Source organism: Elephas maximus, chromosome 18, assembly GCF_024166365.1.
Source record: "Elephas maximus indicus isolate mEleMax1 chromosome 18, mEleMax1 primary haplotype, whole genome shotgun sequence".
NCBI classification, from domain to species: Eukaryota; Metazoa; Chordata; class Mammalia; order Proboscidea; family Elephantidae; genus Elephas; species Elephas maximus.
This window is the reverse complement of record NC_064836.1, coordinates 9,709,667-9,726,502: the sequence shown is the minus strand read 5'-3', so window position 1 is coordinate 9,726,502 and position 16,836 is coordinate 9,709,667. Positions and strand designations below refer to the sequence as shown.

Here is a 16,836-nt window from a genome sequence, read left to right as displayed (position 1 = left end):
ACGGCTGCTAACCAAAAGGTCAGCAGTTCAAATCCACCAGGCACTCCTTGGAAACTCTATGGGGCAGTTCTACTCTGTCCTACAGGGTCGCTGTGAGTCGGAATCAATTCGACGGCAGTGGGTTTGATTTGGGCTTTTTGCTTTTTACAGATAGGGAGACTGAGGCTCAGAAAGGTTAAATGACTTGCCCCAATCTTACACAGCTAAGAGGCAGTCCAACCAGGATTCAAACCCTGATCTGGTTAACTCCAAAGCTTGTGTTTCTTTTCCGACACCGGGTTATTTCTAGGGTATTCAAAGCCTCACCCAGGCACTCTAGGCCTGTCTGTCTTCCTCAGCCTTGATTCAGCTGTGTCTTTTATCATATGTGTGCCCAATGCTTCCCTCACACAGGCCAGTCCTTCCCTTCCAAGAGGCCTCTCAAGCTGTGCAGTGGCTTGAGGGTCATGTGTACACAAGTACTCATGAGCAGTTTGATGAGGGAAGAAGGGGCGGTTCCCAGGTGGGGAGGGGACCTGGGCGGCAGGGAAAGAAGAGGTCTGTGTAGGGCACAAGTGTGCCTAACCCGGATGCTGATTCGTGCTCGGTAGATGTGGGAGATGAGGATGGTGCATCAGAAAGGAGTGAGGTTATAGCTTGAAGGTAGGAAATTAGTTTGGATTTGATCTGGAAATAATTGTGAGCTACAGAAGGTCTATGAGCATGAGCATGACATGTTTGTTCCACATCTGTGACTATAACTCAATAGAGCCCAGCTTAGCACCAAGAGGAGACAGACCTTGGATCAAGGCTGTTGGAAGCCAAAGCTCAGAGTTGAGCCATCTGGGTGTGCATCCCTCTCCCCAGCTTTGCTGGCATTGAGATGGGGGCCACACCACATTTATCTCCCCCGGAACACGGCACTGACATGGGCCCCACTCCCCACTCGCACAGTGAAGACCACTCACTGCTGGCCTCCAGCTCCGTGGAGAAGACTTCGGCATCCTCCACCCTGACCTGGTAAATGCCCGCGTCCTCAGGCTGCAGGTCCCGGATCTGGAAGTGGTAGCGTTTCCCCAGCTGCCGCAGGCAGTGCTTGGTCTGGTTGTCAAAGCCGAAGGGAATCATCTCGCCATCCTGAGGCCAGAGATGGAAGGGGTTTCAGAGCCTCAATCCCATCCTGGTCACAACCAGCAGTTTTCTCCCACTGGTCTGGGCATCAGACAACACATTTCTGGGACCATAAACGGGTAGCTTGCGGGGCTGGGTGGCAAGGCCCAAAGGACAGGGAAGCAGGGAGTCTGAGGCAGAGGGGAATAAACACTCTAGGAATTTCCATCACTCTTTCCATGGAGTAGGAGCCCTGGTGGTACAATGGTTAAAGCACTTGGCTGCTAACCAAAAGGTCAGCAGTTCGAACCCACCAGCTGCTCCGTGGGAGAAAGATGTGGCAGTCTGCTTCCGCAAAGATTTACAACCTTGGAAACCCTATAGGCAGTTCTGAGTTCTACTCGGTCCTACAGGGTTGCTACGAATCAGAAACAACCTGACAGCAGTGGGTTTTTTTTTCCCCCATGAAGGGGAACCCTGGTGGTGCAGTGGTTAAGAGCTACGGCTGCTAACCAAGAGGTCAGCAGTTCAAATCCACCAGCAACTCCTTGGAAACCCTATGGGGCAGATCTACTCTGTCCGACAGGGTCGCTAGGAGTTGGAATCAATTCCACGGCAACAGGTTTGGTTGGTTTTGGTTCCATGGAGTAAACAATCTGCAAGCCTTATGCAAAGAGGCACCTGAAATTGCTGAGACAGAAGCTCAGGCTGCAAGTATGGCCACTAGCCAAGCTGTCCCTGCCAGGTCAGCAGGAAGACAGGAGGCAACACCGTGGCCCAGGTGTTCATTCCCCAAGGAAGACTCTCTGAGAGTGCCACCAGACAGCACTAAGGCTTTAAACCTCTGTTGTCTATACACACACCCACTTCTGCTAAGCCCTCGCTAGATTTGCTACTTGTTGAATAGTAACCAGCAGGAAACCCTGGCGGTATAGTGGTTAAGAGCTATGTCTGCTAACTAGAAGGTTGGCAGTTCAAATCCAGCCAGGCGCTCTTTGGAAACTCTATGGGGGCACTTCTACTCTGTCCTATAGGGTCACTATGAGTTGGAATTGACTCAAAGGCAATGTTTTTTTTGGATTTGGAATAGTAACCATAGCTAACAGTCATCAGGTGCCCACGGTGGGCCAGGCACTGTCGTAGGAAATTGGAACACATCAGCAAATAAAACCAAAGATTCCTGCCCTCAGGGAGCTCAAATCCTAAATATAATAAATAAGTAAACAATATAATGTATGTTAGAAAGTGATAGAACTAGGGGAAAAAGAAAAGGGAGAGGGTTCAGGTGTGATGGGGTGGGGCTGGGGGAACGAGGTAGGAGGAACAGGGAGTCAGGGGAAGCCTCATCGAGGGTGAGGGGGTGAGCCATGTGGGTATCAGACAAAAACATGCCAGGCAGAGGGAACAGCCAGAGCAAAAGGACAGAATAGCAGGAGGGGGTCAGAGAGGCAAGGGGGAGAGCAAGTCTTGCATTATCTAATTCATCATCTCAGCACACCACGTGATGGGTCCAATATTATCCTCATTACATAAATGAGAGAAGGTAATTTTCTTGTCCAAGGTCACATAGCTAGTAAGTGGTGGAGCCAGGATGAGTCTGACTACAGAACTAGTGTCGTGCTTCACACCCCACCACCACACCTGCCCCTGGCCCCACTACCACACCTGCCCCTGGCCCCACCACCACACCTGCCCCCAGCCCCACCTGGTGACAGGTAATTACTCTTGTAGCCCAATTAAGGATGTGTCAAGTCTCTGGAGAGAGCTCTGGTATAAGGGGTGATCTTACTCAGCACCTCTTTTTACTCCCCATACCCTGGGCTAGACACAGCTTACATGGTTGCAGGCCTGGCTGGAGAGCCTGGTTGCTCAGTGAGAGGTATGGGGTCTCTCTGGAATGCTGGCACCAGGTATGACCTGACTCCAACCATAAACCCCAAGGAATGAGGGGCTCACCACCTAGGTACTTTGTTTGTTCCCACAGGGGACCCAACCACCCAGAGTTCCTCCCTCCGGGTCCTACAGCATTCCTTCCAGGACCCCCCTCCCGTGGCTTCTCTAGCCTCACCTTATACAAGTAAATCTTGCTCTCAGGACTCTTGAGATCCAGCTCCAGGTCAAACGTCGCGATCCCGTCCTTGGTGACCTTGATGTGTCTCAAGTTGAAGATGGCGTTGATGTACTATAGGGAAGACAAACCCACTGGAGCTCTCTCAAATCTCTCTGCAGAGAACTCCAGACACTCATGGTCCCTGGTGCCATCTCAGCCCCACAATATCCCAGTGGAGCACTCATCTGTTCATTTTACAGGTGAGGAGACTTAAACCCTACAAGGAAGGGAATTCTACAAGCTCAGAGATCAGGTCAGGAAGGCAACCAAGAAAGGAACCTAAGTGTCCAGGTGCTATGAGAACATGGTAGGGTCTTTCTAGTCATTTGTTCTTTCAACCAATAAACATTTGTTGAGCCCCTACTGTGTGCAAAGCTTTGCACTGGGACCTGTGTGAAAGCAGATCAGATAACTTGGAGGGAAGCTTGGAGGAAAGTTGAGGCACTAGATAGGAGGTTTTGATGAACCACCTTCAAGTTGATAAAATACTATTTCAGGATAATGAAAACTAGTTGTTTTCCACTCCCAGAAAAAAAAAAATGTACATAAAGCACTTAGCTTAGTGGGGCTTGATATCAGCAATCGTTAAGCTGATTTAGGTTGGGTTAAAGTCCCTGGGTAGTGCAGTTAATGCACTGGGCTGATAGCAAAAAGGTTGGAGGTTCGAGTCCACCCAGAGGCACCTCGGAAGAAAGGCCTGGCAATCTAGTTCCAAAAAATCAGCAATTGAAAACCAGATGGAGGTGAGGTGGAGCCAAGATGGCGGAATAGACAGATGCTTCCGGCGAGCCCTCTTTACAACAAAGACCCGAGAAAACAAGTGAAATGAGTATATTTGTGACAAGGTGGGAGCCCTCAGCTTCAAAGGCAAGCTTAGAAAACAAACTGAGGGGCAGGGGGAGGACGAGACCGTTCAGAAGAGGAGAAGAGTTACCGGACCTGAATCACGGGGAGCCCTCAGGCACCATTCTGGGAGCAGCTGCAGCAGCGGGCTGGTACTAGCATTCGGCCACAGTTTCCCCAGGGAGAAGCAGCCAGCCACACAGCCTACTCACACCTCAGGAACCTGAGGAGAACGGTGCTCTCGGCAAAAGCTAAGAACTTGGATATATTTTACCGCGCCCCACCACCCACAAACCAGCTTCAGCAGCTGAATTCCCTGGGTCTGAGATAGGCACTATTGAGCACCTAGAGCCATCTACCCGGCCTTGGGGAAGGAAAAAATTTGCATTTGGGGGAAAAGATGATTTGCTAGCTCCACTAACCAGGGGAGCTCAGGACAAAAGCAGCTCCTGTCCAGGCATAAACCGTCCAAGGACTTTGAGGACCTTTCCCTTCTACATGGACCTGTATGGGCCTATTTCAGGAGAATAGGCCCTTGTTGGCAGACTCCAACCATTTCAGCTGTGCGGTGGAGAGGTGGGTGTTTGATGTTTGACATTGCTTTGCCTATTAAACAAGGTCCTCACCTACCCACATCAGGGACCTAAGGACTGGTAGCTCCACTCAGGTCACACAGCCACCTGTGACAGTGGTCCAAAGATAACTGGTTCCTCCCAGTCCTTACAACCAAAAACTTTGGGTGCCCGTGGTCTCTCTGCAGAACCCACCCACCTGCACGCTCTAGGGAACAGGGACGTGCTTTCCTCAGAGACACCTGGGGGTCAGTTCTCAGCCCCCTGTCTTGTTCAGAGTGTGACCCCCTGCTGCGATCGGATACCAGTATATATGCCAATCACCTCTGCCCCTCTAAGACTGTAGCACAGGGCCTGTACCACACACTTGATGATCAGCTACCTGGAAACCTGAGCTGAATTCATACAAGAAAACTGAATGGACTCCTAGACTGATATACCTGATAACAGCTCTAGCCAGCTGGGGACAGGACATCAGAGCTCCAAAGGCAAAAATAATCAAGCTAGCTCACTCAAGCAACCTGTGGGGTATACCAAAACAAAACAAAGCAAGAAGCTATGACACAGTAAGCAAACATAAACTAATACAATAACTTATTGATGGCCTGGTGACAACAGTCAATATCAACTCACCACAGTCCATGATCACCTCAACAGGCTCTCAAAACAAAGAATCCAGGGATCTTCTAGATGAAAGTGCCTTCCTGGAATTACCAGATGCAGAATACGAAAGTTTAATACACAGAACCCTTCAAGACATCAGGAAGGAAACGAGACAATACACAGAACAAGCCAAGGAACACACAGATAAGGCAACTGAAGAAATTAGAAAGATTATTCAGGGACATAATGAAAAGTTTAATAAGCTGGAAAAATCCATAGACAGACAGTAATCAGAAATTCAGAAGATTAACAATAAAATTACAGAAGTAGACAACTCAATAGAAAGTCAGAGGAGCGGAATTGACCAAGTAAGAGCTAGAATTTCTGAACACGAAGATAAATCACTTGACACTAATATATTTGAAGAAAAACCAGATAAAAGAGTTTTTAAAATGAGGAAACCTTAAGGATCATGTGGCACTCTATCAAGAGAAATAACCACGAGTGATTGGAGTACCAGAACAGGGAGGGATAACAGAAAATACAGAGACAATTGTTGAAGATTTGTTGGCAGAAAACTTCCCTGATATCAAGAAAGATGAGAAGATATCTATCCAAGATGCTAATTGAACTCCACATAAGGTAGATGTTAAAAGAAAGTCACCAAGACATATTATAATCAAACTTGCCAAAACCAAAGATAAAGAGAGAATTATAAGAGCAGTGAGGGATAAATGAAAAGTCACCTACAAAGGAGAGCCAATAAGAATAAGCTCGGACTACTCGGCAGAAACCATGCAGCCCAGAAGGCAATGGGATGACATATTTAAAAAATTGAAGGAAAAAAATTGCCTGCCAAGAATCATATATCCAGCAAAACTGCCTCTTAAATATGAAGGTGAAATTAAGATATTTCCAGATAAACACAAGTTTAAGCAATTTGTAAAAACCAAACCAAAACTACAAGAAATACTAAAGGTAGTTCTTTGGTTAGAAAATCAATAATATCAGGTATCAACCCAAGACTAGAACACTGGACAGAGCAACCAGAAGTCAACCCAGACAGGGAAATCCAAAAACACAAAGCAAGATTACACACACACACACACACACACACACACAAAAGCTCAAAACAGGGTAACAGTGATGTTACTATATAAAAGAAGACAAAATTAGAATAATAAAGAGGGACTAAGAAATGTAATCATACACCTTCCATATGGAGAGGAAGATACGGCAATACAAAGAATTAAAAATTAGGTTTAAATTTAGAAAAATAGGGGTAAATAATAAGGTAACCACAAAGGAGACAAACTATCCTACTCACCAAAATAAAATGCAAGAAAAAAATAGAGACTCAGCAGAAACAAAATCAACAACAACAAATATGAGGAAGGGGCAATATATAAAGATAATCTACCCAGCACATAAAATTAAGTGGGAAAAAGAAACTGTCAACAACACACACAAAAAAAAGACATCAAAATGATAGCACTAAATTCATACCTATCCATAATTACCCTGAATGTAAATGGACTAAATGCACCAATAAAGAGACAGAGAGTGGCAGAATGGATTAAAAAACAAGATCTGTCTATATGCTGCCTACAAGAGACACACCTTAGACTTAGACACAAACAAACTAAAACTCAAAGGATGGAAAAAATATATCAAGCAAACAACAATCAAAAAAGAGCAGGAGTGGCAATATTAATTTCTGACAAAATAGACTTTAAAGTTAAATCCATCATAAAGGATAAGGACACTATACAATGATTAAAGGGACAATACACCAAGAAGATATACCCATATTAAACATTTATGCACCCAATGACAAGGCTGCAAGATACACAAAATAAACCCTATCAGTATTGAAAAGTGAGATAGACAGCTCCACAATAATAGTAGGAGTCCTCAACACACCACCTTCAGTGAACGACGGACATCCAGAAAGAAGCTCAATAAAGACACGGAAGATCTAAATGCCACAATCAACCAACTTGACCTCATAGACATATACAGAACACTCCACCCAACAGCAACCAACTATACTTTCTTTTCTAGTGCTCATGGAACATTCTCTAGAAGAGACCACATATTAGGTCATAAAGCAAGACTCAGCAGAATCCAAAACATTGAAACATTACAAAGCATCTTCTTTGACCATAAGGCCAGAAAAGTGGAAATCAGTAACAGGAAAAGCAGGGAAAAGAAATCAAACACTTAGAAACTGAACAATACCCTGCTCAAAAAAGACCAGATTATAGAAGATATTAAGGATGGAATAAAGAAATTCAGAGAATCCAATGAGAATGAAAACACTTCCTATCAGAACCTTTGGGACACAGCAAAAGCGGTGCTCAGAGGCCAATTTATATCAATGAATGCACACATCCAAAAAGAAGAAAGGGCCAAAATCAAAGAATTATCCCTACAACTTGAACAAATAGAAAGAGAGAAATCCCCAGGCACCAGAAGAAAACAAATAATAAAAATTAGAGCCGAACTAAATGAAATAGAAAACAAAAACAATCGAAAGAATTAACAAGACCAAAACCTAGTTTTTTGAAAAAATCAACAAAATTGATAAACCAGTGGCCAAACTGACAAAAGAAAAACAGGAGAGGAAGCAAATAACCCAAATAAGAAATGAGATGGGCGATATCACAACAGACCCAACTGAAATTAAAAGAAACATACCAGATTACTATGAAAAATTGTACTCTAACAAATTTGAAAACCTAGAAGAAATGGATGAATTCCTAGAAACACACTACCTACCTAAACTAACACAAACAGAGGTAGAACAACTAAATAGACCCATAACAAAAGAAGAGATTGAAAAGGTAATCAAAAACTCCCAACAACAAAAAAAAAAGTCCTGGTCTAGATGGCTTCACTGCAGAGTTCTACCAAACTTTCAGAGAAGAGTTAGCACCACTACTACTAAAGGTATTTCAGAGCATAGACAAGGATGGAATACTACCATACTTGTTCTGTGAAGCCACCATATATATCCCTGACACCAAAAGCAGGTAAAGACACCACAAGAAAAGAAAATTATAGACCTATATCCCTCATGAAGGTAGATGTAAAAATTCTCAACAAAATTCTAGCCAATAGAATTCAACAACATATCAAAAAAATAATTCACCATGACCAAGTGGGATTCATACCAGGTATGCAGGGATGGTTCAACATTAGAAAAACAATTAATGTAATCCACCACATAAAAGACAAAAGACCACACAAAAGTCAAAAGACAAGAATCACACGATTTTATCAATTGATGCAGAAAAGGCATTTGACAAAGTTCAACACACATTCGTGACAAAAACTCTCAGCAAACTAGGAACAGAAGGAAAATTCCTCAACATAATAAAGGGCATTTATACAACGCCAACAGCCAACATCACCCTAAATGGAGAGAGCCTGAAAGCATTCCCACTGAGATCGGGAACCAGACAAGGATGCCCTTTATCACCGCTCTTATTCGACATTGTGTTGGAGGTCCTAGCCAGAGCAAGTAGGCTAGATGAAGAAATAAAGGGCATCCAGATTGGCAAGGAAGAAGTAAAAGTATCTCTATTTACAGATGACATGATCTTATACACAGAAAACCCTAAGGAATCCTCCAGAAAACTAGTGAAGCTAATAGAAGAGTTCATCAGAGTATCAGGATACAAGATAAAAAAAACATACAAAAATCAGGTGGATTCCTCTACACCAACAAAAAGAACATCGAAGAGGAAATCACCAAATCAATGCCATTTACAGTAGCCCCCAAGAAGATAAAATACATAGGAATAAATCTTACCAGAGATGTAAAAGACTTATACAAAGAAAACTACAGTACACTTCTGCAAGAAACCAAAAGAGACTTACATAAGTGGAAAAACATACCTTCCTCATGGATAGAAAGACTTACCATTATAAAAATGTCTATTCCACCAAAAGCGATCTATACATTTAATGCAATTCCAATCCAAATTCCAACGACATTCTTTAATGAGATGGAGAAACAAATCACCAACTTCATATGGAAGTCAAAGAGGCCCTGGATAAATAAGGCATTACTGAAAAAGAAGAACAAAGTGGGAGGCCTTACTTTACCTGATTTTAGAAACTATTATACTACCACAGTAGTCAAAACAGCCCTGTACTGGTACAGCAACAGATACATAGACCAATGGAACAGAATTGAGATTCCAGACATAAATCCATCCACATATGAGCAGTTGATATTTGACAAAGGCCCCAAAACAGTTAAATGGGGGAAAAGACAGTCTTTTAAACAAATGGTGCTGGCATAACTGGATATCCATCTGCAAAAAAATGAAACAAGACCCATACCTCACTCCATGCACAAAAACAAGCTCAAAATGGATCAAAGACCTAAATATAAAATCTAAAACGATAAAGATCATGGAAGAAAAAATAGGGACAACGTTAGGAGCCCTAATACATGGCATAAACAGTATAGAAAACATTATTAAGAACGTAGAAGAAAAACGAGATAACTGGGAGCCCGTAAAAATCAAACACCTATGCTCATCCAAGGACTTCACCAAAAGAGTAAAAAGACTACCTACAGACTGGGGAAAAGTTTTTAGCTATGACGTTTCCGATCAGTGCCTGATCTCTAAAATCTACATGATACTGCAAAAACTCAACTACAAAAAGACAACCCTATTAAAAAATGGGCAAAGGATATGAATAGACACTTCACTAAAGAAGACATTCAGGTAGCTAACAGATACATGAGGAAATGTTCACAATCATTAGCCAATAAAGAAATGCAGATCAAAACTACAATGAGATTTCATCTCACTCCAACAAGGATGGCATTAATCCAAAAAACACAAAATAATAAATGTTGGAGAGGCTGTGGAGAGATTAGAACACTTATACACTGCTGGTGGGAATGTCAAATGGTACAACCACTGGAAATCGATTTGGCACTTCCTTAAAAAGCTAGAAATAGAACTACCATATGATCCAGCAGTCCCACTCCTCAGAATATATCCTAGAAAAATAAGAGCCTTTACACAAACAGATATATGCACACCCATGTTTATTGCAGCACTGTTTACAGTAGCAAAAAGATGGAAGCAACCAAGGTGCCCATCAACGGATGAATGGATAAATTATACTATATTCACACAATGGAATACCACGCATCGATAAAGAACAACGAGGAATCTGTGAAACACTTCATAACATGGAGGAACCTGGAAGGCATTATGCTGAGTGAAATTAGTCAGTTGCAAAAGGACAAATATTGTAGAAGACCACTATTGTGAGAACTTGAGAAATAGTTTAAACTGAGAAGAAAACATTCTTTTGTGGTTACGATAGGAGGGAGGGAGGAAGGGTGGGAGAGGGGTATTCACTAATTAGACAGTAGATAAGAACTATTTTAGGTGAAGGGAAAGACAACACACAATACAGGGGAGGTCAGCACAACTGGACTAAACCAAAAGCAAAGAAGTTTCCTGAATAAACTGAATGCTTCGAAGGCCAGTGTAGCAGGGGCAGGGGTTTGGGGACCATGATTTCAGGGGACATCTAAGTCAATTGGCATAATAAAATCTATTAAGAAAACATTCTGTATCCCACTTTGTAGAGTGGCATCTTGGGTCTTAAACGGTAGCAAGCAGCCATCTAAGATGCATCAATTGGTCTCAACCCACCTGGATCAAAGGAGAATGAAGAACACCGAGGACACAAGGTAGTTACAAGCCCATGAGACTGAAAGGGCCACATGAACCAGAGACTACATCAGCCTGAGACCAGAAGAACCAGATGGTGCCCGGCTACAATCAATGGCTGCCCTGACAGGGAACACAACAGAGAACCCCTGAGGGAGCAGGAGAGCAGTGGGATGCAAACCCCAAATTCTCATAAAAAGACCAGACTTAATGGTCTGACTGAGACTAGAAGGACCCCGGTGGTCATGGCCCCCAGGCCTTCCATTGGCCCAGGACAGGAACCATTCCCGAAGCCAACTCTTCAGACATGGATTGGACTGGACAATGGGTTGGAGAGGGATGCTGGTGAGGAGTGAGTTTCTTGCATCAGGTGGACATTTGAGACTACGTTGGCATCTCCTGCCTGGAGGGTAGATGAGAGGGTGGGGGGGGGTTAGAAGCTAGTGAAATGGACATGAAAAGAGAGAGTGGAGGGAGAGAGCAGTGTGTCTCATTGGGGGGAGAGTAATTGGGAGTGTGTAGCAAGGTGAATATGAGTTTTTATGTGAGAGACTGACATGATTTGTAAACTTTCACTTAAAGCACAATAAAAATTACAAAAAAGAAAAAAAGAAAACGAGATGGAGCACAGTTCTAACTCTGACACACATTGGGTGACCATGAGATGGAGTCAACTCGATGGCACCTGGTTTGGTTTCAGTTTATAGTTAGGTTAGGTGCAGGGAAGAAATTCCTATACAGTTTATAAGGCACTGGAATGAGAGCACTAACAGAGACTGTGATATTCCCTTCAGTGGATGGCTTTGAAAAATAAGACAGGTACTCATGTCATAAGGAGCCCTGGTGACACAACGGTTAAGCCCTGGCTGCTAAAGAAAAGACTGGCAGTTTGAACCCACCCACCTGCTCAGAGGGTGAAAGACCTGGCGATCTGCTTCCTTAAAGATTACAGCCAAGAAAACCCAGGGCAGTTCCACTCTGTCACTTGAGGTTGCCATGAGTGGGAAGCAACACACGGCACCCAATAAAAACACTGATATGTGGTGGTGATGATGATGACATTAAGCCCCACTAGGCTAAGTGTCTTATGTACAAATTCATCCTTTCAGCAACCCTGAGGGGTAGAAAAAGCTATAATCCTCATTTCACAAATAAGGAAACCGAGGCACAGAGGTCATAACTCTTCCAAAGCCCCAGAGTTTAGTAAGCAGCAGAGCCATGTTTCAAAGCCAGCAGACACCTGACTTGGGAGCCTAGCTCCTTAGTAAGAAGCCACATTTGTGGAGCCGGGACCTGGAGCTAGATAGATGAGTGCCTGCTCCACACGTCCACCTCCGCATAACTAGGTTCCCCAGTTCTGCCTCCAAGTTCAACTCCTGGTCTGCGCCCCAGAGCGCACCTGCGCACCCGGCGTGCTGTGCGGGCGGAGGGGGCAGGGGCGGGTACCTGCGCCATCTTGACCTCGCGCTCCTTCGGCATCACCTGCAGCTCGTGCAGCATGCCCCGGTAGTCCACGACGCCGTACTTCATGCAAATCCGCTCGTAGTCTTTCCGGTCCGCAGTCATCAGCAGCTGCCACACCTGCTCCAGGTCTATCTTCTTCTCTGGGGCTGGGAGCGGGGCCCTGGGGAGCAAGGCAGGCAGGTCAGAGGTCAGGGGAGCCCCAGGTGCTGGTCACCGAGTCCTGGCATCCTAGGGGACCTGGGGAGCTGCTCTAGCTATGCCTTCCTGCAAGGAGCAAATGGACACAGGGACTGGAAAACTGTGACTATAACCACAGGTCAGGGACTGGAAGGACCCAGAGATGGGCAGGTGTGAGCCTCAGCCCATACTCCCAGCTTTCACTGGTGAAACTCTGCTACTAATAGTTTGCATTTAATTTCTGAGTAGGATGTATTTAGAAGGAAAAAGTGTTCTGTGCTTTTTAAAAAAAAAAAAAAAAAAATTTTTTTTTTTTTTAATCACTGTTCTAGTGGAGCATTTTTGAGTAAATCATGGCCCAGAAAGGAGAGGTGATTAAAGACCAGTTGCCTGGAGTTGACTTAGACTCCTGGCGACCCCATGTTTTCAGAGTAGAGCTATGCTCCATAGGGTTTTCAGTGGCTGATTTTTTGGAAGTTGATTGCTAGGCCTTTCTTCTGAGGCACCTCTGAGCGGATTTGAGCCTCCAGCCTTTTGGTTAGCAGCTGAGCACATTAACCATTTGTACCACCCAGGGACTTTGGAGAGATGATTAGCTCAAGGATATGGAGCTGAAATTCTGTGGCAGAGCTGGACCCAGAATTCCCAGACCAGTGCGCTTTCCATCCTACTGCCTGCTCCCAGGAGTCAAACTTCCCTGAATGTGTTGGAGGGTCAAGACTTTGCATAGCTTGCTTATGGAAGTGGCAGGGGACAGACATAGGCGTCAGTAGGGTTGCTGTCATCCCTCCTCCCATGGATCTCTTCCTTTCCAGACCACACAGAATCCTTAGTGATGTTTTTTGTACTAATGTTATTTGTCAGTTGTAATTCCCATATATCACTTCTTTTTTTCCTTTAATCGCTATTTCATTCTCAAAAAAGTTATTGATACAGGTTCACGAATACTATTTATCACAATATTGTAGCTAAAACACCATAAAACTTGACAATCGGCAAAGATAAAAACACTAGCAGCAATGAAAACAACAGCGTGTGCTTTAAGCTTGGGCTTGTAGTGTGTGCAGGTGAAACCATGTGACTCAAAGAGTAGTTGTTATTGGGTAATAATGACATCTCTGACCAGAGTGCATTAAAAGGCTCAAAAAATAAATCAGCATAGAGTTTTAACCTTGTAGGTATGTTGAAAAATGTTTATGTTGTTACAGCTAACTACAGGGATGTTTTGATAGACAGTCATTTTGGTGTCACCCCTCTGACAGTGTTACCTGGTACAGTCTGCACCCCGCCCCCGCCACACACCCCCTTAGTGACACCGCTGGGGCAGACCAAGACTCACCTCTTTTTCAGCATCTTCCGGAAGTCTATCAGCTCCTTTCTGAGGTCTAGAAAAGGATCAGGAATGAGGCCCTAGTCCCTGGGTGGGAAGCCCAGGGCTTAATGCAGGGCTCTTCTGTAGAAAGAGGGTAGGGAGGTGATGGGAGGAGGACCTGTGGTCCTAGGCTGGCAACAGCGCTCTCCTATGGACTGGTGGTGACCCACAAGGTGTGCGGGTTTTGGGGAGGGGGTTGGCCAGTTGGGGAGCAACAGGCAAGGGGTAGCCCATCTCCCCAAGGCCACAAGGAGATTTCTAACAAGTCCACCTACCCTCTGGGGGTTCGTTCTGCCTCTTCCGACTCTTCCGAAAGCCAACTGGACCATTCAGGGAGGAGGGGAAGGAGTTGACGTGGATAGGCAGGGAGAAAGGCAAGATACATTGATGGCCTTCCTAAGAAACTGACTGAACACCAGGGCCCTGACCTCCCTACCCTCCTTGGAGGCCAGCAACACCCCACCAAGAGGATGGAGCAGGGCAAGGGTTGTCCATGAGCTTTGATACCCCAGGGCCTTAGCAGGATGAATGGGAACTGACCTGATAACCATCTCATGCAGGAGAGGCACACTCACATGCCTACAGGGGCCAGGGAAGTGGCAAAAATGAGGGAAGTGGCCACTGGTGACCACAACAAACTGAAGAACATCTTAAAGGGAAGCAGTTGCCCTTTCTTTCCACCTGAGAGCTGCCATTTCAAGGTGTAGGACCAATATAGTCAAATATGTTAGACACTGCTGGTCCTGCAGCCATTCCTAATGTCCTTCTTCTTTGCCCACTTCCACTAGAGAGGCTGGAAAAGCTAAATATTTGCCTTCCCAGCTTCCCTTGCAACTAGAGGTAGTCACGTGACACCGTTCTGACCAATGAGATGTAAGCAGAAGTCTCTAAGGCATTCCTGAGAAAGCTTTTGCTTTCTTGATAAAAGGGGGAGATGTAACTGAAGCCTCCTCTTTCCCCTTCTTCCTATCTTGAACGTGGGTTACGTTTGGATCTGCAGCAGCCATCTTTTGACTATGAGGTGACAAATCAATTGCTAAGGATGGCAAAGCAGTAAGACAGCAAGAGTTTGGCTGTTTGGTCACAGCAGTGAGCTGTGTTATGAGCCCTGGACTCTTTTTTATGTGAAGTAATTAAAAGGCTTTATTTCTTGCTACTCTTTGTGGAGTTGTCTGCTACTTGTAGGCAAAAGCATAACCAACGGAGGGACTAGATCTGCTTTTCAAGAGACGTCTAACCCAGACGTCTATCTTCCAAAAATTACATGTTAACGATTAATTCTAAAAAAAATGGAAGTACTGTGTAAATCAAACAAAACATGTCTGAGAGAAAAATTTGGCCTTTCTATTACCTGTTTGCCACCTCTGGCATGTTGTTGTTGCTGTTAGGTACTGTCGAGTCAGTTCTGACTTATAACGACAATGCTACAGGACAGATTAGGACTGCCCCATAAGGTTTTCAAGGATCAGCTAGTTGATTTGAACTGCCAACCTTTTGGTTAGCAGCCAAGTTCTTAACCTCTATGCTGCCAGGGCTCCCATGTAAAACATCCTCTGACAGGGGAGAAACTGAGGTCCAGAGAGGAAAACAAAACCCACTGAATGAGTTAGCAGAAGATCCAAGACTGAAAACCAACTTCCAGGTCCTGACCTCATTCCACTGAGCCAAGAGCACATCATTCAAAGCATCTGCAACCCAGTGCTTGCCAAGTGTGCCCATACGCAGGGTTAGCGTGCAGGTAGGTGGAACGAAGGGCTTCCTCTCCTCCTCGCACTGGCTGCACGGTCCCTGGTTCCTCTGAGTCTCTCTGGGGAGGAAGCCAGGGCTGACCCCTGTGCATGGATTAGACAGGCACCTTCAATGACGGTGAGCCTCGCGGAGCACGAAGCCTCTCCGCACATGTTCACTGCTCTGCAGCGGTACAGGTCTGTGTCCTCGCCTGTCAGCTTGTTGATCTGCAGAGAGGGCAAGGGCAGGGAAACAGGGCTAGCACCTCCCCGCCCTCCATTCACTAGACATGACTGTACCAGGGGTATAAAGAGGAAAAAGAGATGGTCCTTGTCCTCACGGAGCTCAGTCTTCATCTGGAGAGATAGACCTCAAAACAGAAAACAGGACTAGGACAGAGGCTGGATGTACCAACTCTTTGCCATCAGTGGCAATGTCGTGTGGTAGAATGAGCTATATTTGAGTCAGATGGATCTGGCACCTAATACCATCAGGTATTACTGGCTGTGGGACCCTGGGCAAGTTACTTAACCTCTCTGAACTTTAATTTCTTTGCTTGTGATATTGGGATAATCACACCTCAAAAAGTAGTGAGTGAGTGAGTTTATTTTAATGGGGGAGGAACAACTCAGAAAAGGAGAGTGAGAATGGTTGCACAACTTGAAGAATGTAATCAGTCTCACCAAACTATACATGTAGAAATAGTTGAATTGGTGGATGTGTTTCTGTGTACATTTTCAACAACAACAACAACAAAAAATAAAATTAAAAAAAAAAGGTAGTGAGTGAGTAGTCAGGATTAAATCATATAAATGATGTCAGAATGTCAAATGCTTAGCCCAGCCTGGTACACAGCAGGTATTCAATGATCAGTAGCTACAATATTACTAATATTTATGAACATTGATTGAGTGCTCACTATAGGCCAGGCACTGGCTAGACGCATTATATATGTCATTAATCTTCATAACAACCCTGTAAAGTAGGTGTTACTATTGCCCTAGAGTCCCTGGGTGGTGCAGTTAACGCACTCAGTTGCTAACCAAAAGGTTTGTGTTCAAGTCCACCCAAAGAAAGAAAGGCCTGGTGATATATTTCTGAAAAATCAGCCATTGAAAACCCTATGGAGCACAGTTCTACTCTGACACACATGGGGTCACCATGAGT

The 16,836-nt window shown here is 44.7% G+C and overlaps 1 protein-coding gene across 1 annotated transcript in view; it reads right to left on the bottom strand.

The window, feature by feature from the left end:
- The window catches only part of IGFN1 (immunoglobulin like and fibronectin type III domain containing 1), a 50,666-nt gene that overhangs the window by 31,618 nt on the left and 2,212 nt on the right, over positions 1–16,836 (bottom strand). Inside the window, 6 exon segments of the mRNA XM_049858464.1 lie at positions 948–1,116; positions 3,158–3,271; positions 12,375–12,552; positions 13,909–13,954; positions 14,217–14,261; positions 15,797–15,896. Coding sequence (XP_049714421.1) covers positions 948–1,116; positions 3,158–3,271; positions 12,375–12,552; positions 13,909–13,954; positions 14,217–14,261; positions 15,797–15,896 — 652 coding nt within the window.